The sequence below is a fragment of the Plecotus auritus genome (genome assembly GCF_963455305.1).
Source record: "Plecotus auritus genome assembly, chromosome: 1".
In the NCBI taxonomy this organism is placed as follows: Eukaryota; Metazoa; Chordata; class Mammalia; order Chiroptera; family Vespertilionidae; genus Plecotus; species Plecotus auritus.
This window is the reverse complement of record NC_137770.1, coordinates 108,247,023-108,273,918: the sequence shown is the minus strand read 5'-3', so window position 1 is coordinate 108,273,918 and position 26,896 is coordinate 108,247,023. Positions and strand designations below refer to the sequence as shown.

Below are 26,896 nucleotides of genomic sequence, written 5' to 3'. Positions count from 1 at the left end.
GTAAACATGGTATGCATTCTTCATTATTTTTTTACAGATTTTATTTTTGGAACATCAACAAAATTTTGTGTTTTCGAGGCTTTTAGTGTCAACATTTTATTTTTATTTTGTGCTCACTTTTGTTGATATTTCCATAGAATTAAAAATTGTCATTATTTTGTTATTGAATTTTATGTTGTAATATATTATATTGTGCAAATAAAATTCAATTCCCATAAATGGCATCAGATGAAGAAATAATTGAACCAAGCACCTCATAAGAAGAAGATGATATCCTTTATTCAACTCCAGAGTCAGATATCTTTTTAATTAAAATTAAAAATATTGTGGCGTGTGGGGATAGTTTCTGTTTTGGACGCATGGCAGTTAACTGGTTAACACAATACAATCAGACTGCAGGCAGATGTGGATATCTGGAGTCTGAGTTCTTGCCTGATCTCTTTCTAGGCCCAGAGCCCGGAAAAGCAGACCCTGGTACACATTTTAGTCCTGAAAAAGGGCACCTAGCCCCACCAGAGGGAGCCACAAACTGTGGATTGCTGATAGTGCCAAACAGGATACTCAGGGCCAGTCATAAACAGCATCAGACATTGTGCTGAACTAGAGATTGGGACTGGTAACAGATCTACCTGATATATAGATACAAAAACCAATCAGGGAGACAAAATGGGGAGACAAAAAAACGGGCCCAAGTGAAAGAACAAGAGAATTATCCAGAAGAAGAGCTAAATGAAATGGAAAAAGGGAATGTATCCCATATAGAGTTCAGAATAATGATGGCAAGGATGCTCGACAGCATGATAAAAGTTATAGTAACTATGAAAAAAGACCAGTCAGAACTGAAGAATGACATAACACTAATAAAGAACACAGTGAAAGGAATACATAGCAGATTAGAAGAAGCTGAGGATTGGACCAATAATTAGAAGACACGGTAGGAAAATCACTCAGAGGACCAAAAAGCAAAAACAAGAGGACAACTCAACAGAGCTGTGGGACAACATGAAATGTAACAATATTCACATCACAGGAGTATCAGAAGGGGAAGAAAGTGAGCAAGGGCCAGAGAACCTGTTTGAAGAATTAATGGCAGAAAATTTCCCTAACTTGCTGAAGGAAAAAGTCACACAATTTCAGGGGGCACAGAGAGGCCCCAACAGTAAGAACTCAAATAGCCCCATGCTCAGACACATCATAATTAAAATGGCAAAAATTAAAGACAAAGAGAGAATCTTAACAGCAGCAAGAAAAAATCAATTTATTACCTACAAAGAAGCTCCCATAAGGCTGTCAACTGATTTCTCATAAGAAATTCTACAGGTCAAAAGGGAATGGCATGAAGTATTCAAGGTAATGAAAAGCAAGGATCTGAAACCAAAATTAATATATCCAGCAAGGCTATTATTTGAAATACTGGTGAAATAAAGAGCTTCAAGGACCAAAAAAAATGGGCTAAAGGAATTTATCACCACCAAATCAGCATTGCAAGAAATGTTAAAAGAACTGCTGTAATAATAAGAAATATATAGAGAGAAACATAGTCATAAAGAATTAAAATAGCAATAAGTATCTATCAATAATAACCTTAAATGTAAATCAATTAAATGCTCCAATCAAAAGATATAGGGTAGCTGAATGGATAGAAAATATGACCCAAATATATGCTGCCTATAAGACACCCACCTCAGAACAAAAACTCACTTAGGAAGAGTGTGAAGGGATGGACTAAATTTTCCATGAAAACGAATGAGGGATAGCAGTACTCATATCTGAAAAAATAGACTTCAAAATGAAGGCCATCACAAGAGACAATAAAGGACACTACATAACACTAAAGGTGTGAAAAGCCATGGCTTTTGGGTTCAAAGGCTTGGAGAAAGAGTTGACATGCAAATAAAAAAACACAAGACAAGAAATAATAATTTTGAAATTATGGGGGGAAGCCAGGGAAAACTTAACTGTAATATTCAAGTTCTACTGAGTCTCCATTCCCATCTGCTTTATTTACTAGAATACACAATTGCCTTTTAGGAATGCAAACAGACATATCAATGGTAATGTTTAGTAAACAATGAGATTACCAGGTTGTGGGGAGTTTGCTTTAGGCCATTGAGTCAATGGTAGGTAATAAAATGCAAATATTCACACTGTGAATATCAAAGTGCCCAAATTCAGCTTTCTGAAAGGACTTCTCGCATTTATATTAATTACTGTTGATCTTGGTTCTCAGCATAAAGGAATCTATCTAACAAGATATATGCACCAACTATAGGAGAATAGATAGATAGATAGATAGATAGATAGATAGATAGATAGATAGATAGATAGATAGATAGATATAGATATAGATATAGATATAGATATAGATATAGATATAGATATAGATAAATATATATGAATGAAACTTCTAGAGGATTTTAAGGGAGAGATCAACAGAAACAGTCATAGTAGGGGACTTTAACAGCCCACTGACTTCACTGGATAGATCTTCCAGACAAAAAATTAACAGGGAAACAGTGACTCTATATGACACACTGGATTTGATGGATTTAATTGACATTTATAGACTATTTCATGCAAAGCTGCAGAATAAACAGCTTTCTTCTCAAAGGCACATGGGTCAGTTTCAAAGACAGACCACATGTTAGGACACAAAACAACTCTCTACACATTCAAGAATATTGAAATCAGCCGAAACCGGTTTGGCTCAGTGGATAGAGCGTCGGCCTGCGGACTGAAGGGTCCCGGGTTCGATTCCGGTCAAGGGCATGTACCTTGGTTGCGGGCACATCCCCAGTGGGGGGTGTGCAGGAGGCAGCTGATTGATGTTTCTCTCTCATCGATGTTTCTAGCTCTCTATCCCTCTCCCTTCCTCTCTGTAAAATATCAATAAAATATATTTTTTTTAAAAAAAGAATATTGAAATCATATAAGCATTTTGTTAGATCACAATAGAATGAAATTAGAAATCAATCACAGTAAAACATTCAAAAACATCAAGTCTAAATAGCATGTTACTAAACAATGAATGGGTTACCAATAAAGTCAAGAAAGAAATAAAAAACATTCTGAAAACAAATAAAAATGAACACACAACAACCAACATCTCTACTCTAGGACACAACAAAAGCAATACTGAAAGGGTAGTTCATAGCACTACAGGTCAAACTAAAAAAAAAAAAAAGTTTTTTTTTTTTAAATAATAAACTAAACCCTACAACTTAAAGAATTAGAAAGAGAAAAACAAGAAAAGTCCAGAGTAAGTAGAAGGAAGGAAATAATAAAAATAAGAAAAGAGCCCAGCTGGCTTGGCTCAGTGGTTGAGTGTTGACCTATGAGCCAGGAGGTCACAGTTCGATTCCCAGTCAGGGAACATACCTGGATTTCAGGCTTTATCCCTGGTGTGGGGTGTGTGGGAGGTGACCTATCAATGATTCTCTCTCATCATTGATATTTCTATCTCTCTCTCCTCTCTCCCTCTCTGAAATCAATAAAAAATATATTTTTAAAAAAGATTAGAGACAATAATAGGGTAGTAAAGACCAGAAGGGGGTAGCTAGGGTGAAAGGGTGGAAATGGAAGATATCTGTAATACTATCAACAATAAAAAATATATTTTTAAAAAGATGACAGCAGAAATAAATGACATAGAGACTAAAAAACCAATACAAAAGCACCAACGAAACCAAGAACTGGTTCTTTGAAAAGATAAACAAGATTAATGAACAAGCCAGACTCATCAAGAAACAAAGAGAGGACCCAAATATATAAAATAAGAATGAAAAACAGTGAAGTAACAACTGACACATCAGAAATACAAAGGGTTGTAAGAGAATACTATGAACTACTATCTATCAACAAGCTGGACAGTGTGGATGAAATGGAAAAATTCCTAGAAAAATACAATCTTTCAAAACTGACTCAGGAAGAATCAGAAAACCTGAATAGGCCAATAACAACTGATAGAATTGAAGCATTAATCAAAAAACTCCCAGCAAACAAAAGCCCTAGCCCAGACGGCTTCACAGGGGAGTATTACTAAAACCACTCAAAGAAGAGCCAACACTTATACTCCTCAAAATATTCCAAAATCCAAGAGGAAGGAACCTCCAAGCTCTTTCTGTGATGCCAGCATTATCCTGATTTCAAAACCAGATAAAGACATTAAAAAGAAAGAGAATTACAGGCCAATATCCCTAATGAACATAGATACTAAAATCTTCAACAAAATATTAGCAAGTCAAATCCAGCAATATATAAAAAGATCATACACTATGAACAAGTAGGGTTCATTCTGGAGATGCTAGGTTGTTACAATATTCGCAAATCAATAAATGTGATACATCCCATAAACAAACTGAAAGAAAAAATCATATGATCATATCAATAGATGCAGAAAAAGCATTCAACAAAATCCAATACCCTTTTTTTGATAAAAACTCTCAGCTAAGTGGGAATAGAAGGATCATACCTCAACATAAAAAGGCCTTTTATGACAAACTTACAGCCAACATCATAGTCAACCACTTCCTCTAAAAACAGGAACAAGAAAGGGATATCCGCTTTCACCACTCTTATTCAACATAGTACTAAAAGTCCTAGTCAAAGCCATCAGACAAAGAAAGAAAAACAAAGGCATCCAAATTGAAAAGGAGTATATAAAACTGTTATTATTCACAGATGACATGATATTGTACATAAAAAACCCTAAAAACTCCATCAAAAAACTATTAGATTTAATTAATGAATTTGGCAATGTAACAGGATACAAAATTAACACCCAGAAATCTAAGGCATTTTTATACACCAATAACAAATTCTCAGAAAGAGAAACTAATAATCCCATTTACCACTGCAACAAAAAAATTAACATACTTAGGAATAAACTTCACAAAGGAGGTAAAAGACTTGTTCTCTGAAAACTACAGGATGTTGAAAAAAAGAGATAGAGGAAGATATAAACAAGTGGAAGAATATACCATGTTCATGGATTGGTAGAGTTAACATCATTAAAATGTCCATAGTACCTAAAGCAATCTATAGATTCAATGGAATCCCCATCAAAATACCAATGGCATATTTCAGAGATCTAGAATAAACATTCCAAAAATTTATTTGGAACCAAGAAAGACCCCAAAAATACACAGCAATCTTGAGAAAGAGGAACAAAGTGGGAGAGATCACAATACCAGATATCAAGTTATACTACAAAGCCACTGTAATTAAAACAGGCCAGTACTGGCACAAGAACAGGCGTATAGATCAATGGGACAGAACAGAGAATCCAGAAATCGACCCAAGCCATTACTCTCAATTATTATTTGACAAAGGAGGAAAGAGCATAAAATAGTCAAGACAGTCTCTTCAATAAATGATCTTGGGGAAATTGGACAGATACATGCAAAAAAAATGAAACTAAACTACCAACTTACACCATACACAAAAATAAACTCAAAATGGATAAAAGACTTAAATGTAAGTCGGGAAACCATAAAAATCCTAGAAGAAACCATAGGGAGTTTAATCTCAGACATCTCTAATAGCAATATGTTTCCAGATACATGTTCTAGGGCAGTGGTCGGCAAACTGCGGCTCGCGAGCCACATGCAGCTCTTTGGCCCCTTGAGTGTGGCTCTTCCACAAAATACCACATGCGGGCGCACATGTACAGTGCGATTGAAACTTCATGGCCCATGCGCAGAAGTTGGTTTTCAGCTCTCAAAAGAAATTTCAATCGTTGTACTGTTGATATTTGGCTCTGTTGACTAATGAGTTTGCCGAACACTGTTCTAGGGCAAGGGAAATAAAATAGAAAACAAAGAAATGTGAATACAACAAAATAAAAAGCTTCTGCACAGCAAAACAAACCATCAACAAAATGAAAAGAAATTCTCTTTGCCAATGATACATCTGATAAAGGGTTAATATTCAAATTATACAAGGAACTCATACAACTTAACAAAAAAAGGACAAACATGCCATTTAAAAAATAGGCAAAGGACCTAAATTTACACTTCTCCAAAGTGGTCATACAGATGGCCAAGAGACATATGAAAAAAATGCTCCAATTCACTTATCATGGGAGAAATGCAAATTAAAAATGACAATGGTATCACCTTACACCTATCAGAATGGCTACCATCAACATATCAACAAATGACAAGTGCTGGTGAGGATGTGGAGAAAAGTGAACCCTAGTACACTGCTGGTAGGCATGCAGACTGGTGCAGCCATTATGGAAAAAGGTATGGAATTTCCTCAAAAAATTAAATATGGAACTGACATTTGACCAAGTGATCCCACTTCTAGGAATATATCTTAGCAAACTGGAAACACCAAACAGAAAGAATGTATTCACCTCTATGTTCATAGCAGTGCAATTTACAATAGCTAAGATCTGGAAATAGCCCAAGTGCCCATCAGTAGTAGATGAGTAAATAAAAAAGCTGTGGTATATTTACATCATGGTATACCACGCAGCAGTAAAAAAGAAAAAGACAGCATAGAGGGACCTGAAGAGGATTAGGCTAAGTGAAATAAGACAGTCAAAGATAGATAGATACCATATGATTTCACTCATATGTGAAATCTAATGAACAAAATAAACTGATGAACAAAATAGATCAAAGATACAGAGAAGCATGGAACAGACTGTCAAATCTCAGAGGGTAGGTGAGGGTAGGTGGGAAGATATCAACCAAAGAAATTGTATCTATATATGCACAAGCCATGGCCACAGACAATAGGATGGTGAAGGTCTGGGGTGAGCTAGAAGGGGTCAATGAGGAAAAAAGGGGGACATACGTAATACTTTCAAAAATAAAGATTTAAAAAAGAATAAGGAAAAATAAATAATGTTTTCTAATGCTCTTTATAACTAATTAAGGCATTGTATCTAGACTAATAATGCTATCTGGATAATCACAGTAAGTCAAATAACCAATATAACATTAAATATTTTATTATTAAATTAGTGTTAATAATTTAAATGCTTATTATTAATATTATCAGCTCATTTATATTATTATTAAGATTATTAAAATAGTAAGAAATATTTTATACTTGATAGTTTACACAGAATACATACATGACTCTCCTCTTTAACTGCTCCTTCTAATTGAGCTGCAAATTGTGAACAACATACCAAGAATGAATTTAGATCATCCCCAACCTTTGAAAAGAATAACAGAAAGTTGCTTTTATTTTAGAACCTGTATGCATATTCATCTATATTTTAGTATATTTAACTAGTTTTTAAAAACATTTTGTGTATGAAATTAATGTTAATTCAAATATATTAGACAAGAAACCAGGCTCCAAATGCTATACTAGCAAATTCTCCCAGAAAATTTACAAGTACATTTTCAGGAGTGGCTCATTAATGTCATATTCCCAGTTATGTCTCTGCTCTCATTTTTGTCTATGTAGTTGCAGAAAATCAAGCAACCCAGCCTTAGACTCCTGAAAGATTATGAATGGCCAAAAAAGTAACTACTATGTGTATACCTTATATATATCTTTGTGTTTAAAAATGAATGCTAATTATGACTTCTGATTATAAAGTACACAGAGGTGGCTAAAAGTAGGTTTATAGTTGTTCACTTGGAAAAAATATAATATAACAATAAATAATAAAACAAGAATGAACTCTGTGTTTTATGTACTCACAACTGTAAACTTATTTTTGCCTACCCCTGTGTGTGTGTGTGTGTGTGTGTGTGTGTGTGTGTTAAACTATAAGGAAATGTGGTTGGCAGAGGATGGAAAAATCAGTACTCTATTTTCAAGTATCTTAAGTGGATCATTTTTAATGGATAAGGAATTCATTCTGTAAACATATGTGGACACAAAAGAAAATCTTAGCCCTTTTCAGTGTTCATTTCTCTACATTAGGATTTGCATATACTTACAGATAAAGATAATTCCTCAGGTTCAGACTTCACCAGTGGTTTTTCTACAGTTTCATTGCACATTCCATAGGTTTCTTCCAAAGTAGAAACAACCTATGAGAAAAAGCAAATTAAGTACATTTACATTTTAAAATTATTACATTAAATGTAAAAATATATTAAATCAACCATGTCAGGACCTTTTTGGCAATAAGACTATTTCTGCCTGGCCAGTGTATCTCAGCAGTTGAGTGTCGATCCAGAAACCAAAGAGATCCTTGGTTTGATTCCTGGTCAAGACACATGTCCAGGTTGCAGGTTCAATACCCAGTGCAGAGCATGCAGGAGGCAGCCCATCAATGATGTTTCACTTTCATCAATGTTTCTATCTCTCTATCCCTCTGCCTTCCTCTCTCTCTAAAAATCAATAAAGGAAAAAATTATTTCTGCCAGTACTCAACTTAAATTTTCCATTTTATGCCCCAGCTCATATCTTCATGAAGAAGTCATGAGCAACAGTCCTTGACCCTACTTCCTAGCAAGAGAGGCCCTATGGCTCTTCCATTTCTGTGTTGACAGGTATTTAAAAAGAAGAGGGTCTGCCTATGCATAGCTGAAGCGTCAACTTTACTTTACCACCGAAGTATTCCTCAAAATTTAACTGACCTAACTTTCTCCTTTGGAGAGAGTAGGGAAAATAGAGAGATGGAAACCAAAAAGCAATACATTTTTTAAAGCAGCAGTCACCAACCTTTTGGATCTCGCATACCACCAGTTGGCGACCACTGTTTTAATGGAAATTATTTGAGTTAAGCCCTCACACTTTGAGCAAACTTGTATTTTGGAAGTTTGACAAACTATATTTTTTTATGTTTGTGCTATTCCTCATTTTTCAGTCTTTATACCAATGATATTTGGTACATTTATAATTTAACTAGAGGCCCAGGGCACAAATTTGTGCACATTGAAAGGAAATTAATTAGAAGGTGGCCAGTGGAGTGGGACTGGGCAAGACAGGTTGGACATGCCCTGGAGCCAACCTCCCATGGTCCCTCCCAAGCCGACCGCACCTGGGGCAGCACCAGGGCTTGAAGGGCATTTGCAGAGTGAGCGGGATCCCACTGGCAGTGGGGATCCCTCAGCCAGGCCTGTGGGGATCAGGCCGAAACCGGCAGTCCGACATCCCCCGAGGGGTCCTGGAGTGCAAGAGGGCACTCTGCAAAGTTGCTGTTGCTCAGCAGCTCCTGCGTTGAGCATCTGCCCCCTGGTAGTCAGTGCGCATCATAGCTACCAGCCAGTTGGCTGGTTGGCCGATCACTTAGCCTTTTATAGATATAGATTCTAGATCATTGAGATAAAAGAACCCCAGAGAAAGGGAAATTTATTTCCCAACACCAAGAGCCAAAGTTTCTAAAGTGCAGAGATGAGGTGGCATAGCAGGCATGAGACTTCAAAAAAACTACCCCTAAAAAAGATCTGTTTGCATCTCAGAACTTGGATTTCAGAATGGTTCCCACCATTCACTAACTGATCTGTCCCTACACTGTTTGTACAAATAATAACTTATGCTAACACCTGCTTTCCTCCAGGGAGTCTGGAATTTGATACATGATAGGCAGAGATATCTAGTTGATCAAGCCCCAATATAACCCTGGGCACTGAGTCTTCAATGAACTTCTCTTGTAGACATTTCATATGTTTTGTCACAATTTGTTGTTGGAGGAATTAAGACATGTTCTGTGTGACTCCAAAAGGAGAGGACTCTTGGGAGTTTGTACCTGGTTTCTTCTAGACTTCACCAATGTGCCTTCTCCCTTTGCTGGTTTTGCTTTGTATTCTTCCACTATAATAAATTTTAACCATCAATATGACTATATGCTAAACCCAGTGAGTCCACCCAGCAAATCACTAAACCCAGAGAAGGTCATGGGACCCTCCACACAGGAACAAACAAATGGCTTACCATCTTCAGATGTTTGGTAATTTTTCTGAGCAATTCATCTTCTGCTATTAATTCTTTGGTCTTACTTGATGGAATGGGCAAAGCATACCTCACAACGGATTCTCCTGTTGGTGGAGATCTTAAGACCATTGGTTCAAGTTTATCACGCACTAATTTTGAACTTTGTTTTTCCTTTGGTTTAGATGACAATGGTGAATTAAGAAGTCCTTTGTTGTAACTTAATTCTGGAACACTTGCCAATTTATTACTAGAGGGCAACAGATGCTTTACTGGCTTCATTTTGTTATTTACTTAACTTCCAAATTATAGGTGAAAAAATTTTATTCCTTCCTGAGAATAGAAGATAAAGATTTCAGATTAAAAATGATGGCAGGATTATTTATTGCTATGAAAATGCTAAATCCCCAAATCAACTCTGGAGAAATTTAAAAAATGAAAATGGAAACATCCCTAACAAAAATAAATATTTTTTAAAATCTAAAATATTTGCAAATCAATAAACATGATACATTGCATAAAGAAACTGAAAGAAAAAATCATATGATCATATCAATAGATGCAGAAAAAGCATTCAACAAAATCCAACACCCATTTTTGATAAAAACTCTCAGCTAAGTGGGAATAGAGGGATCTTCCGTCAACATAATGAAGGCTATATATGACAAACCTACAACCAACATCATACTAAGTGGGCAAAACTGAAAACTACTCCCTCTAAAGACAGGAACAAGACAGGGATGTCCACTTTCACCACGCTTATTCAACATAGTACTAAAAGTCCTAGCCAGAGACATCAGGCAAGGAGAAAACATAAAAGGCATCAATATTGGAAAGGAGGAAATAATCCTGACATTATTTGCAGATGACATGATACTGTACATAGAAAACCCCAAAGACTCCACCAAAAGGTACTAGATTTAATAAATGAATTAAGCAATGTAGCAGGATACAAAATTAACACCCAGAAATCTAAGGCATTTTTATACACCAATAACAAATTCTCAGAAAGAGAAACTAATAATCCCATTTACCACTGCAACAAAAAAATTAACATACTTAGGAATAAACTTCAGAAAGGAGGTAAAAGACTTGTTCTCTGAAAACTACAGGATGTTGAAAAAAAGAGATAGAGGAAGATATAAACAAGTGGAAGAATATACCATGTTCATGGATTGGTAGAGTTAACATCATTAAAATGTCCATAGTACCTAAAGCAATCTATAGATTCAATGGAATCCCCATCAAAATACCAACGGCATATTTCAGAGATCTAGAATAAACATTCCAAAAATTTATATGGAACTAAAAAAGACCCCAAAAAGCCACAGCAATCTTGAGAAAGAGGAACAAAGTGGGAGAGATCACAATACCAGATATCAAGTTATACTACTACAAAGCCACTGTCATTATAATAGTCCAGTACTGGCACAAGAACAGGCATATAAATCAATGGAAAAGAACAGAGACCCCAGAAATTATGGACTCAAGCCATAATGTTCAATTAATATTTGACAAAGGAGGAAAGAGCATACCATAGAGTCAAGGCAGTCTCTTCAATAAATGGTGTTGGGAACATTGGACAGATACATGCAAAAAAATGAAACTATGCCACCAACTTATACCACACACAGGAATAAATTCAAAATGGGTAAGAGACTTAAATGTATGTCATAAAACCATAAAAATCCTAGAAGAAACCATAGGCAGCAAAATCTCAGACATCTCTTACAACAATATGTTTACAGATACATCTCCTAGGGCAAAGGAAACAAAAGAGAAAATGAAGAAATGAGACTATCAAAATAAAAAGCTTCTGCACAGTAAAAGAAACCATCAACAAAATGAAAAGGGAGCCCACTGTATGGGAAGACATATTTGCCAATGATACATCTGATAAAGGGTTAATATCAAAAATATATAAGCAACTCATACAACTTAAAAAAAGGAGGACTAATAATCCAATTAAAAAATGAGCAAAGCACCCAAATAGATCCTTCTCCAAAGTGAACATACAGATAGCCAAGAGACATATGAAAAAATGCTCTAAGTCACTAATCATCAGAGAGATGCAAATTAAAATGACAATGAGATATCATCTCACACCTATCGTAATGGCTAACATCAATAAATCAACAAATGACAAGTGCTGGTGAGGATGTGGAGGATCAGGAACCCTAGTACACTGCTGGTGGGAATGCAGACTGGTGCAGCCATTGTGGAAAATAGTATGGAGTTTCCTTCCAAAATTAAAAATGGAACCGACATTTGCCCAAGTGATCCCACTTCTAGGAATATATCTTAAGAATTCCAGAACACCAATCAGAAAGAATGTATGCACCCCTATGTTCATAGCAGCGCAATTTACAATAGCTATGATCTGGAAACAGCCCAAGTTTCCATCACTAGATGAGTGGATAATAAACTGTGATACATTTATACCACGGAATACTATACAACAGTAAAAAAAAAAAGATCTCTTACCCTTTGAGACAGCATGGATGGACCTAGAGAGGATAATGCTAAGTGAAATAAGCCAGTCAAAGAAAGATAAGTATCACATGATCTCACTCATGTGTGGAATCTAATGAACAAAATAGATCCAGGGACACAGAAGAATGGAACTGTCAAATCTCATAGGGAAGGTGGGGTGAGTGGGAAGATAATAACCAAAGAACTTTTATACATATAAGCATAATCTATGGACACAGACAATAGTGTGGTAAAGGGCAGGGGCAGAGAGTGGTGTGGGCTAGAAGGGATCAATGGGGGTGGGTTAGGGACATCTGTAATACTTTCAACAACATTTTAAAATTTTTTAATTAAAATTTTTTTTAAAAACCTGTAAGAAACCCTTAAGGGTGACTGAAGATTGATTTATGTATGGGCACTAAGGATGGGGGCTCATGGGAGGGAAGAAGCCAGTAGTAGCAGTGAGAGAATATATTTAGAAAACTTTAAAATGTTATTCTTAGCTTTCCCCCATTTTTAAGCTAATGCATACCCTTTATATTAGTCCTATAGAAGTAATATCTTAGGCCCAGGGTATGACCAGATTAATATCAAGGCAGCACCAAATCATGATTGAGCAGACCTTAAGACTCTGACTCTAATTCTCTTTCTCTCTAAAGCTGATTGATTAAGACTCGGGATAATATGTCCTCTCAAAGGGTTTTTGTTGTTGTTTTTGTTTAGGCAAAGGGGAGAAAGGAGTCAGCCCTCAGCCCCTCTGGATAAGGGTCTGAGTCTGCCGCTACCCAACCAGGTTCCTGTCCCAGCCCGTGGCCGTGGCCGGAAGGCCCTCACAGGTTGGAGAGGAGGTGGGAGGCGTTAGTCGCTGAGGAAAATGGAAGCCAACACTGTCATGGCGCCAAGGTTTCTCCCCATCCCCTCCCTCACTGCCACCCCAGGGATGGCGGTAAGGACTGGACAATCCTCCCAAGGAATTTTAAAGTATGTACCTGACCATGGGAGTAGACTGTCAAAATTTAGACCAGTCCCATTGTTGTGGGTTGAATTGTGTCCCCCAAAAAGATATGTTCAACTCTTGGCACCTGTGACTATGACCACATTTAAAAATACAGTCTCTGCAGATGTAATCAAGTTAGCATGAGGTCATACTGGATTTGAGTGGGTCCAAAATCCAATGACTGGTGCCATATTCAGAAAGAAATGTGAAGATACATGCATAAAAACAAACAGGGAAGAAGGCCAAGTAATGACAATCGCAGAAACTGGAGTGGCACAGCTGTGAGCCAAGAAATGTTAAGGATTGCCAGCATCCACCAGAAACTAGGAAGAAACGGGATGATAACCCTGCCAATATCTTGATTTCAGAATTCCGTGCTCTGGAACTGTGAGAGAATAAATTTATACTGTTTTAAGCCACCCTGTTTGTGGTACTTTGTCATGCCAGCCTTAGGACATTAATACATATGCTGATGGAAATAATTAAACAGAAAGCAAAATGTATGCATGGTAGAGAGGAAAATTGCTGGACTGATATCCTTGAGCAAACAAGAAGAAATGGGTTTTAACGCTCAAATGGGTCAACACACTTCAGATGGGCACAGGAAAAGTTTACCTACAGTAACAGACTGGAAGGCAGAAATATGGGAAGAAATCAGAAAGGGAAGAATGGGACACTCCCCTGGTGCTAGAAAACCACCTCAAAAATGGATCCATGAAGTTCACATTAATACAAAAGTTACATGCGGTGAATGCTTATATTTACTTCATTTAAACCCCTCCTAACAATTCTAGGAGGTTGACATTATATCACCATAAACTAGCCCACGTTTATCAATCACTTTCCACCACGAAGACAAATGTTTTCTGGCTTTCCCTCAAGAATTAATTTGATATTCATTTCAAACCGTAATGATCCAGCATACAAAATCAGGGGCGGGGTGGGGTGGGTGGGGTTAGAAAAGTATGATTTGCCTGAGATTCTGCATCAAAATTAGAACCACCGCCAAGCAGCACTAAAATGAGGAGGAAAACAAGGATGTTTTTGCCAAAGAATCTAATGAAAACCCTCCCAACTTGATGAAGGAGGTGGCTCACCAGTCTCTCCCGTGGGGAGTGGGTACACTTGCTGAGGCCGTGGAGAGGTTACCGGGTGGTTCTGCCTTGACCGAGGGGCTCTAAGGTGACCAAGCTGGAAATTCTGAGCAGCCCAGATTTCCTTCAAGATGGAAGCCCCAAAACCCTCCAGGCTCCAGCCCTGCTATTTTACAAACTGACATTGATGCTGAAAGCAAAGGCCCAGCCTTTGCGCCTAGGGCGGCAGCAACGACCGAGGGGCGCCAGCAACGACGCCGGGCGCCAACCGCCAGATCAGGCCGTTGACGCCACGTCACAGCTAACGCTGGACGTAGGACACTGGCCACCGGAAGGACGCCTACAGCTGGCTTTTTGGGGCGGAAGTGAGAATCTCTGGTTCTGTGGAGTCTTCAGGAGCAGTAATGCCCAGACAGCGGCCTCTTTCTTGGTCGCACTCTCACTCCTTTACAAGCTCAGGTTCTTACAGGCATTTGGCCTATAGAAATTAAACACGACCTGATTCGGTACTTTGAAAGGTTGGGCATCACCAGCAAAACTTGAGCCCCGGGCCTTCATCTGCCATTGTCTAAAGCTCTTTTCAATGTGACCTTTTTTGGAGGCCATTTGCCAGACTCTATAGTCCCACGGAATTGTGCAGCAGTTTCGAAGTTTTAGAAATAAAGTGGACTAGAAAGATGGATGAATTGTGCCACATAAGCAGTCTCTTGCCATCAGTTTCCATGTACTTTCATATGCAATTTTCCAAGGTAGAGTTTTTTTCAATAGTTTCACTTCAGTACATTAATTTTGTCTTTAAAAATTTGAAGATTATTAATTTAAAACACTCTCCAAACAAAGTTTTGTAGACAAAAGTAAAATGTTTTATATTTAATATATTAACATGATATAATTTCATTATATCAGCTGTGTTTAAGAAATGCCTCTCAAAATTCCTGAAAATTTAACAACTAGCTCACAAGAGCTGATGCAAGCAATCTCCAGTATACTATTGGTAGTTATCATTGATTGAAAGGGGCACCAGGAAGCCTTCTGGAGTGCCAGAAATGTTTCCTGCTCTGATTTTCTGGGTAGTTATTTAATTGTTGATAGATATGTATGTATTGTCATTTTATTAGTCACATTTTTCTTCTTCTTCTTCTTCTTCTTCTTCTTCTTCTTCTTCTTCTTCTTCTCATTCTTCTTCTTATTATTATTATTATTATTCCTTTTCTTAAAGAATACCCTTCAATATTTCATATAATACTGGTTTTGTGGTGATGAACTCCTTTAGCTTTTTCTTGTCTGTGAAGCTCTTTATCTGATCTTCAATTTTAAATGAGAGCTTTGCTGGGTAGAGTAATCTTGGTTGTAGGTTCTTGCTTTTCATCACTTTGAATATTTCTTGCCACTCCCTTCTGGCCTGCAAAGTTTCTGTTGAGAAATCAGCTGACAGCTACATGGGCACACCTGTAATTAACTGTTTATCTCTTGCTGCTTTAAAGATCCTCTCTTTGTCTTTAACCCTTGGCATTTTAATTATGATGTGTCTTGGTGTGGGCCTCTTTGGGTTCCTCTTGTTTGGGACTCTCTGTGCTTCCTGGACTTGGAAGTCTATTTCTTTCACCAGGTAGGGGAAATTTTCTGTCATTATTTCTTCAAATAGGTTTTCAATATCTTGCTCACTTTCTCTTCTCCTTCTCACCCTTACGTTAAGAATGTTGGTACTCTTGAACTTTTCCCAGAGGCTTCTTACTCTATCTTCATATTTTTGTATTCTTTTTTTCTTTTGCTGTTTTGATTGTGTGTTTTTGCTTCCTCATATTCCAAATCATTGATTTGATTCTCAGAATTCTCTACTCTACTGTTGAATCCCTGTAAATTATTTATTTCAGTTAGTGTATGCTTAATTTCTGACTGGTCTTTTTCATGTTGTTAATGTTCTTATTTTCCTTGAAATTCTCACTAAGATTCTTGGAAGTCTCACTAATTCCCTATAAGTTTCACAAAGTCTCTCATTAAGATCCTTGAGTAACCTTATAACCATTATTTTGAACTCTGTATCCAATAGTTTGCTTGCTTCCATTTCATTCATTTGTAACATATTTCTTTGTCTCCCCATTTTGACTGCTTCCCTGTGTTTGTTTCTATGTATTATGTAGAGCTGTAGGTCTCCTGAAATTGGTAGCATGGCCTTGTGTATTAGGTGTCCTTTAGGGCCCAGTGGCTCAGCCTCCCCAGTCACCTGAGCTGGGCACTATAGGGATGCTGTGCCCCTGTGTGGGCTGTGTGCACAGTCTTGTAGTAGTTGAGCCTTGATTGCTGTTGGTGTTACTGGGAGGAATTGACCTCCAGACCAATTGGCTGTGAGGACAGCTGCATCTGCAATGGAAGAGCTGCTGTGCAGAAGACACCCCTGTGTACCAGAACTTGCTAGAGTGGGGCTTTAGTGCTCATTGAGTCTCCCCTTTGAGTATGTCACTTGTGGATGTGTAGAGTTGTAATCTAGTAGGTCTGAAGCTGTCCAGTGGGTGCACTGGCTTTGGGATCTCCCAGGAGGTGCAAAGTCAGCCTCTGCCTCGGGTCACCCAGCAGGAGCTACAGAGAGATATGCAGATGGCTGCTACAAGTATTGGATTGCCCACTGAAGTGCCCAGATGAGATCCAGCTGTGAAGCAAGGAAGGCTGCTTCTGGTGCTAGTGCCAGGTCTTGGGCCTTTTATTGATATATTCTGGCATGCTGACTCCAGATACTGCTTGTTTAAAAGATTTTAGCAAATTGTGAAGCCTGAGCCAGGACAGCCCTTTCATGTGGAAAAGCAGCTGCAAACAACTTTGGTGGCACTGCCAATTGGATGGGGAAGGGTCTTAGAGAATCACAGGGTGGAACAAACAGTGTGGGCCATGCTGATGGAAACAGATATGGCTGCCAGCCAGATCTGTGACAGGGGATGTCCCAGCACAGGAACAGTGACCCCTGCAAGCACACCTGTTTAGGAGAAAGCTGCCCCCAAGTTCCTGCCCCAATGCCAGATAGTCCAGTTGCTCCCCTGGATTTCTCCAAAGCTGCCACCTGGTACTGAAGATCAGGGGAAGGGGAACCTTGTAAGTTCATGTGTCAGCCCTTTAAGAGGAACACCTCCAGCAGCCTCCATGTCACTCAACCACAATCCCCACTGGTTTTTACAGTCCAAAGTTACTGGGAATTCTCATTCCATCTCTGGAACACTGGACTGGGGATCTGTTGTGGGACTGGGACCCCCTGCTTCTCATGGGAGGCCTTGGAGATATCCCTCCCAATTAACAAAATGCCACACGTGGGTGTTGGACCAGTTCGATCCACACCTCTTCCCCTCCTAACATTCTCAATGTGGTTTCTTCTTTACTTCTCTAGTTGTAGGACTTCCATTCAACCAGATTTCAGGCAGTTCTGAATGATGGTTGTTGTGTAGTTTAGTTGTAATTTTGATGTGGTTGTGGGAAGCGTTGAGTACTGGTGTTTACCTATGCCACCACCTTGGTTCCACCTGGAATTGTTTTCTTAATTTTTCTTTCTGACAATTTCTTATTGGTGTATAAAAATGCTACTGTGAGAGAGGAACATGGCGGCCAACAGGACAACAAGGAGGGAGAGAGAGTGAGAGAGTAAAGGAATGAAAGGAATGTGAGTGGACAGATGGGGTATGTGTATGGATAAGTAATGGACAGTTAGATATCTCAGGAGTCCTGGGAACTGTCAGGTTAGGCTCTCCTAGATGGGGAGCCCAGACTGCCACCACAGGCACTGCCAGGCCAGCTCAACTTTAGCACAGAACCCATCCCATCCTGCAGAGGGGAGCAATGAAGTCCAGGAGTGCTGCCACACTAACATCCAGTCCTACCTCAGACACTACCCCCAGACCTGTGCAGGTAGCCGTCTCCCAGCCATAACCCGCATGGAACCACCACCATGCCCTAGCAGTGAGCAGTGCAGTAACATGACACAGGTCCCAGACATCTGCAGTGAGTGCACACATGATAGACCATCTGAGCTGGGCCTCCTAATTGGAGCCCAATCCCTGCTTCCAAGGATTCCATGCTTCAGGTCCCTGTGCTGTGAGTGCAAGCCAGAGATACCCAACACCCTGCTCCATCTCTGGCCCCAGTACAGAGCCACAGCCCAGTGCGCACTATACCCCCAGCAGAGACAGAGACTTTGGCTGATGTGTGCTCTGCACCCAGAATAGTCAGAGCCTCTGGCCAGTGCATGCCCCACCCCAGAACAGACAGAGCCACAGCCCAGTGCCCACCCCACCCTCAGCAGAGACAGAGGCTCTGGTCAGTGTGCACTCTGCCCCTAGCACAGACAGAGTCTTTGGCCTGTGAGCACTCTGCACCTGATAGAGACAGAGCATTTTTCTGGTGCACACTAGGCCCCAGACAAAAACAGAGCTATCACCTTGTGTGCAAGCTACCTCTGGACCACCTAAGAGCTCATGGTGTGACCTGGTGAGCCCAGCCACAGGGCACAGGACTATCATGTAAGTGCACTGCCAGAGGGACCTAGAGCACCATCCTACTTTGGTTGCTGGGATCATACATTGAATTGCATGCCAGGGGGCTCTGAGCCCTCACAGGGAGTCTCACATGAGAGGAACTGTGCACACACCCCTGCTGACCCCAATAAACAAACAATTGAGGGGCCAGAAAGGGGTACAACTCAAATCAGAGACAATAAAGGTGTGAAATTCAAGGCAGACCCAGGCCCCAGGCTAGCAAGTCCCAACCCATGGTACTTCTATGGACTTCAAACCCTCAGGCCCCAAGCAAGGAGCCTAGGGCCAGAAAGAGACACCAAAAATGGGGGACAAAAAAACAACCTCCAAAGGAAAAGGAGGAATCGCCAGAAAAGTTAATAAAGGAAGTGGAGGCAAGCAATATGTCAGAGAAAGAATTCAGAGTAAGGGTCATAAGTTTCCTAAACCGGCTGGACAAAAAAATCAATAACATATGTAACAATGAAGAGGAAATGAAAATGATATAGTGACAATAATGAACAAAATGGAAGGTTTCAACAGTAGACTAGAAAAAGCAGAGGACAAAATCAGTGAGTTAGAAGACAGGGTAGAAAAAACACCCAATCTGAACAACAATTGGAGGAAAAAAAATAAGAAAGCAGGAAAAGAGTTTAAGAAAGATTTGGAACAACATGAAAAAAGGAAACATCCGTATAATAGGGGTGCCAGAAGGACAAGAAGAAGAGCAAGGATTAGAAAAACTACTTGAAGAAAAAAATGACAGAAAACTTCCCTGATTTGGGGAATAAAAATGTCACACAAGCACAAAAAGTCCCAAACAAGAAGAACCCAAAAAGACCCACACCAAGACACATCATGATTACAATGGCAAAAATTAACAACAAAGAGAGAATCTTAAGGGCTGCAAGAGAGAGACAGAAAGTTACCTACAAGGGACCTCTCAATAGATTATCAAATGATTTCTCAACAGTAACACATCAGGCCACAAGGGAATGGAATGAAGTGTACAAAGTGATGCAAAGGAAGGTACTGAATCCAAGAATAATCTATCTACCGTGTTTCCCCGAAAATAAGACAGTGTCTTATATTAATTTTTGCCCCCAAAGACACGCTAGGTCTTATTTTCAGGGGATGTCTTATTTTTCCATGAAAAAGAATACGGTACACATTTATTGTTAAATGAAAATAAAGGAAATTTATTACCTGTATACGATACGGTAGTACGGTAGTTGTCAACACAAACCAAACAAACTGTGAATCCTACAGTATCAAGAATTTACTCATTTATTCAATGACAATCATGTCATCATCTTCTGGAACATCATCATAACAATCCAATTCCTGAATTTCCTGGTGAATTTCTTGTGACTCCATTTCTTTCAGAATCAGTGGACCAAATCTCTCATGTTTAGCAATAGCACTGTCTTTAAATGAGTACTTCTTGTCAAGGTAGCCTGCTCGCAGTGCATTTGCAATGCAACTGTCAGTGATTTTCTCCCATGAATTCTTCACCCAAGTCACAACTTCTTGCAGTTTAGGTTTCACAAAGTTTCCACGCTGATTTCTCTCCATTCTATTTTCAATGTAGTCATTAATTTCCATGCGCAAATTGTCTTTGAATGGCTTGTTTATTGCAATATCAAGAGTCTGGAGATAGGCCGTCATTCCTGCGGGAATCATTATCTGATCTATTTTTCTTTCGTGAAGAAATGTCTTCATGTCTTTAGCGCGGTGAGTGCTGGCTGCATCCCAGACTAGCAGACCTCTTTGGCTCCCTCGCATAACAAGCGGCAGCATTAAATCGACCCACTTCCTTATAACTGTTTGTGTGGCCCAGGCTTTTTCAGTTTCAGGAATAAAAACGCCCAAAACACGTTCAATCTTTTCCTTCTTGCCCTTAGAAATGATTAAAGGTGGGATTTTAGTGCCATCCAGACGAATTGCCAAAATACAGGAAACACGTGCACTTTCGTAAGCAGTGGAGGGAATGTATGCTAAGGAGGCACCCCGCTGTTCAATTGTTGTTTGAGATGATTGGCCCATAAACACTGCAGTTTCATCCATAGCAATCATGTTAGAAAGATTGTATTTAGAGAAGTCAGCATCATCAATAAAGGACTTGAATGCAAGTGCTCGCTTAATAACTTGAGTATCTTCCAACCTAAACAATGTTGTAGATCTTCTTAAAGACAGTTCACTTCGCTGAAGGAAATTATCCAGCCAGTGTTGTGATGCTTTGAAGTCTTCTGGGGCTATGTCAAACTGTGGTGCCATTGCAAGGGCAAATTCTTTTTTTTTTTTAATATATTTTATTAATTTTTTTACAGAGAGGAAGGGAGAGGGATAGAGAGATAGAAACATCAATGAGAGAGAAACATCGATCAGCTGCCTCCTGCACACTCCCCACTGGGGATGTGCCCGCAACCAAGGTACATGCCCTTGACCGGAATCGAACCTGGGACCCTTCAGTCCGCAGGCCGACGCTCTATCCACTGAGCCAAACCGGTTTCGGCGCAAGGGCAAATTCTTGAATCTGAGCCCTATTCACAACCAAAGCTTTTGCTCTCCTGTCAACAACCCATTCACAGATCAGGTCTTCCAGCTCGGAAAATAATGGTTGCCGACCTGATCCACACTTGCGATTTTTAGCATTTCCCTTGTCCACTTGTTCAATGAGGTTACCATACTCTGCTCGCCATTTTTGGACCAATCGAATACTCAACATCTTCTCTTTGCAGAAAGCAGTAAGATTTTGGCCCCAAGAGTCCTCCACGATTCCTTTCTTGTACTCCACGGAGTAGCTTTTTCTTTTTGCGCTCATTTCTAGGGGTAAATAAAAGGAATTGGGGTATCAAGGTGGGGCGAGGGGGATCACTCAAAATGACACAGGGGGGATCAGAGGGGAGAATCAAAATGGCACAGGAGAATCAGAGGGGGGATTACCATTTTAGTAACCCCTTTTGATCCTCCTGTGTCATTTTGATTGTCCCCTCTGATCCTCCTGTGTCATTTTGATTGTCCCTTCTGATCCTCCTGTGTCATTTTGATTGCCCCCTCTGATCCTCCTGTGTCATTTTAAGTGATGCCCCTCCCCCCACCCCTGTGCCACTGAACACCTTCACCAGACATCCCCCCTACCCCTTTATCAGACATTTACCCCCTGGGGCCTGCCTGGGGACTGTCACTGGGCTTGCTGGGGCCTGGATCTGGGCTGGAGCAGGGTCTGCCACTAACTGAGAACCTTCAGTCATCATGTTTGTGGCTGCGAGCATCAGGTAGTGTCACCAGAGACAGACCAGCACTCACCACCTTCGTCCGCTCTAATCCTCCTGTTCTTCTACACACATCTGCGAAAGTCTCCTCCTCTCTCCCGCCCCGCGCTCACCGCTCACTCCGACCTCCGCTCTGTCTCCACACAGCAGTGACGTCAGGACTCCGCGTAACGTCACTGGTTGCTAGACGCCAGTTGGGGCGGCCCTAGCGACCAGTTTACGGTAAATTAATTTTCATTCTAGACAGAGCCTGGGGGCCTTATTTTCGGGGGGTGCCTTATATTTCACTCAGAAGGAAACCTGTAAGTAGGTCTTATTTTCGGAGGATGTCTTATTTTCAGGGAAACACGGTAGTAAAGCTATCATTCAAAATTGAATGGGAAATCAGGAGCTTCTCAGATAAAAAAGGACTAAGGGAGATTATCACTACCAAGCCAGCAATGTAAGACATGCTATAGGAACTGTTGCATAAAGAATAAATAGAAAGGGAAGAAGGAATGCAGGTATAAAGAATAAAAATGGCTACAAACAATTACTTATCCATAGTAGCCTTAAATGTAAATGAATTAAATGCACCAATCAAAAGACATTAGGTGGCTGAATGGATAAGAAAACATGACCCATATATATGCTGTCCACAAGAGAACCATCTCAGAATAAGGGACTCACACAGACTGAAAGTAAAGGGATGGAAAATAATTCTTCATGCAAAAGGAAATGAAAAAAAAAAGCTGGAGTAGCAATATTTATATGTAACAAAATAGACCTCTAAGTGAAGGCCATGACAAGAGATAAGGAAGGTCACTTCATAATACTAAAGGGATCCATTCAACAAGAGGATATAATTCGGATAAACATACATGTATCAATACAGGAAGACCCAAATACATTTTTTAAAAAACTTCTGGATGACATCAAGGGTGAGATTGTAAGCAATACAATCATAATATGGGATTTTAAAACTTCATTGACTTCACTGGATAAATCTCTAGACAAAAAAAAAAATCAACAAAGAAACAGCAATCGTAAATGACACACTAAATCAAATGGAACTAATTGATATCTTTGGAACATTTCACCCCAAAGCTACAGAATATACATTCTTCTCAAGTGTACACAGGACATTTTCAAAGATAGACCACATAATATGACAAAGGCAGAGTCTCTTCAAATTTAAGATTGAAATCATATCAAGAATCTTCTTAGATCACAATGGCATAAAATTAGAAATCAACTACAATAAAAATAATCAAAAAATTAAATAGTTGGAGGCTAAATAGCATGCTATTAAACAATGATTGGGTTACCAAAGAGATCAAAGAAGAAATACAAAGAATCCTGGAAACAAATGACAATGAAAGCACAACAATCCAAAATCTATGGGACACAGTGAAAGCAGTCCTGAGAGGGAGGTTCATAGCATTATAAGCTTACCTCAAAAAAAAAAAAAGAAAGAAAGAAAAACTGGTAATAAATTATCTAACCTTACTACGAGGGTCTTACTCAGCATCTAGAAGGGTTCAGGAATCTGGAGACAGGCTATGAGTAAATTAATAAAGAGACTAGACAAGAAACATAAATTTGGAAGGCATTTAGGATAGCCAGAGGAGACCCAGCGTCAGTAAGCAAGTTCTCTGAATCTCTGGACCCCTAGGTTTTTATTAACACAAATTGCCCAAAAGCAAAGCAGATATACATATCAAAGGTAAGGTTTGGTATACTGTAGGCATTGTCAGGTTGGGGGAACTTCCTTTGGCTATTCAGCTGTTTGGCCAGCAGCAGGTATTAACATGTAGATTTTCAGGTTTGGGGAAATGCTTTCAGCTATTCCAGCAGGCAATAATATGTTTCTACATCCCTGCTGAAGCCTCAAATTCCACCATCTTTTGATGAATTTCTTGCATTTATGATGTGCTGGAATTAGCCCCCAGCACCATACAACTTAAATAATTAGAATTAGAGCAATAAGAAATGCCCAGCATAAGCAGAAGGGAGGAAATAATAAAGATGAGAGCAGAAATAAATGACATAGAGACCAAATATCCTATCTAATAAAATAGAATTATGCCAATTGACCATCACTCCAACACACAAGATGGCTGCCCCCATGTGGTCAAAGATGGCTGTCCCCATGTGGACACAAGATGGCCACCACAAGATGGCCAGCAGGGGAGGGCAGTTGGGAGGGACCAGACCTGTAAAGGAGGGCACTTGTAGGTGATCAGGCCAGCAGGAGAGGGCAGTTAGGGGCAAACAGGCTGGCAGGGGAGCAGTTAGGCATCAATCAGGCTGGCAGGGGAGTGGTTAGGGGGTGATCAGGATGGCAGGCAGAAGTGGTTAGGGGCAATCAGGAAGGCAGGAAGGTGAGCAGTTGGGAGCCAGCAGTCCTGGATTGTGAGAGGGATGTCCGACTGCCCATTTGGGCCCAATCCCAGTAGGATGTCCGACTGCCTGTTTAGGCCCGATTCCCTACTGGGATCAGGCCTAAATGGGCAGTGGGACATCCCTCCAGGGGTCCCAGATTGGAGAGGGTGCAAGCTGGGCTGAGAGACACATCCCCAGTGCACGAATTTCGTGCACCGGGCCTCTAGTATTTATATAAAAGATCAATAAAACAAAGAGCTGGTTCTTTAAAAGGAAAAACAAGATTGATGAACCTCTAGCCAGGCTCACCAAGAAGAAAAGAGAGAGGACCCAAATAAGCAAAATCAGAAATGAAAGAGGTGAAGTAACAACTGATCCCACAGAAATGCAAAGGATTGTAAAAAAATTACTATGAACAACTCTACTCCAACAAACTGAACAACCTAGATGAAATGTCATATTACTAGAAAAATGCAAACTTCCAAAACTCAATCAGGAAGAATTAAAAAATCTGAATAGGCTGATAACTATAGAGGAAATTGAAGCAGTGTTCAAAAATCTTCCAGCAAACCAAAGCCCTGGGCCAGATGGCTTTATAGGGGAGTATTACCAAACATTCAAGGAAGAACTAAAACTTACCCTCCTCAGACTATTCCAAATAATTCAAGAGGAAGTCATACTTCCAAGCTCTTTCTATGAAGCCAGAATTACCCTAATTCCAAAACCAGAAAAAAGACACTACAAAGAAAGAGAAGCACAGGCCCATATCCCTAATGAATATAGATGCCAAAATTCTCAACAAAATTCTAGCAAATCGGATCCAGCATTACATTAGAAAGATTATAGCCGAAACCGGTTTGGCTCAGTGGATAGAGCGTCAGCCTGCAGACTGAAGGGTTCCGGGTTCGATTCCGGTCAAGGGCATGTACCTTGGTTGCGGGCACATCCCCAGTGGGAGGTGTGCAGGAGGCAGCTGATCGATGTTTCTCTCATCGATGTTTCTAGCTCTCTATCCCTCTCCCTTCCTCTCTGTAAAAAATCAATAAAATATATTTTTTTTTAAAAAAAGAAAGATTATACATCATGACCAAGTGGGGTTTATCCCAGTGATACAGACTGGTAAAATATCTGCAAATCAATAAACATGATACATCACATAAACAAATTAAGAGACAAAAATCACATAATCATATCAATTGATGCAGAAAATGCATTTGACAAAATCCAACACCCTTCTTGATAAAACTCTCAGCAAAGTGGGAATAGAGAGATCATACCTCAACATAATAAAAGCCTCATATAACAAACTTATAGCCAACATCAAACTCAATGGGCAAAAACTAAAACCATTTCCCCTAACAATAGGAACAAGATAAGGATGCCCACTCTCACCACATCTGTGCGATATAGTACTGGAAATGCTAGCCATAGTAGTCAGACAAGAAGAAGAAATAAACGTCATCCAAATTGGAAAAGAAGAAGTAAAACTGTCATTATTTGCAGATTACATGATATTGCACATAGAAAACCCTAAAGACTCCATCAAAAAAACTACTAGATCTAATAAATGAATTTGCCAATGCAGCAGGATTCAAAATTAACACCAAGAAATCTAAAGCATTTTTTATACACCAATAGTGAACTCACAGAAAGAGAAACTAAAAAAACAATCCCATTTGCCATTGCAACAACAAAAAATACGATACCTAGGAGTAAAGTTAACTAAAGACATAAAAGACCTGTACTTGGAAAACTACAGGACATCAAAAAAAGATAGAGGAAGACATAAACAAATGGAAGAACATACCATTGTTCATGGATTGGTAGAATCAACATCATTAAAATGTCCATACTACAGATTCAATGCAATCTCCATTAAAATACCAACAACATATTTCAAAGATCTAGAACAAACTCTCCAAAAATTCATCTGGAATAAAAAAAGACCCCGAATAGCCACAGCTGTCCTGAGAAAGAAGAACAAAGTTGGAGGGATCACAATACCAGATATCAAGCTCTATTACGAAGCCACAGTTCTCAAAACTGCCTGCTACTGGCACAAGAACAGACATATAGACCAAAGGGACAAACAGAGAACCCAGAAATAGACCCAAGCCATTATGTTCAATTAATATTTGACAAAGGAGGCAAGACCATACAGTGGAGTCAAGACAGTTTCTTCAATAAATGGTGCTTGGAAATTTGGTCAGATACATGCAAAAAAAGGAAACTAGACCACCAACTTACACCATACACAAAAACAAACTCAAAATGGCTAAAGGACTTAAATGTAAGACGGGAAAGCATAAAAATCCTACAAGACTCCATAGGCAACAAAATAGCATACATATG

At 39.4% G+C, this 26,896-nt stretch overlaps 1 protein-coding gene across 1 annotated transcript in view; it reads right to left on the bottom strand.

Moving 5' to 3' along the window:
* The window catches only part of CCDC7 (coiled-coil domain containing 7), a gene marked incomplete at both ends in the record, with an annotated part of 182,208 nt that extends 172,077 nt beyond the window's left edge, over window positions 1-10,131 (bottom strand). Inside the window, 3 exons of the mRNA XM_080654120.1 lie at window positions 7,088-7,171; window positions 7,911-8,003; window positions 9,853-10,131. Of these exons, the coding sequence (XP_080510246.1) occupies window positions 7,088-7,171; window positions 7,911-8,003; window positions 9,853-10,131 (456 nt within the window). The remainder of the gene's footprint in view (window positions 1-7,087; window positions 7,172-7,910; window positions 8,004-9,852) is intronic.
* Between the last annotated feature and the right edge of the window lie 16,765 nt (window positions 10,132-26,896).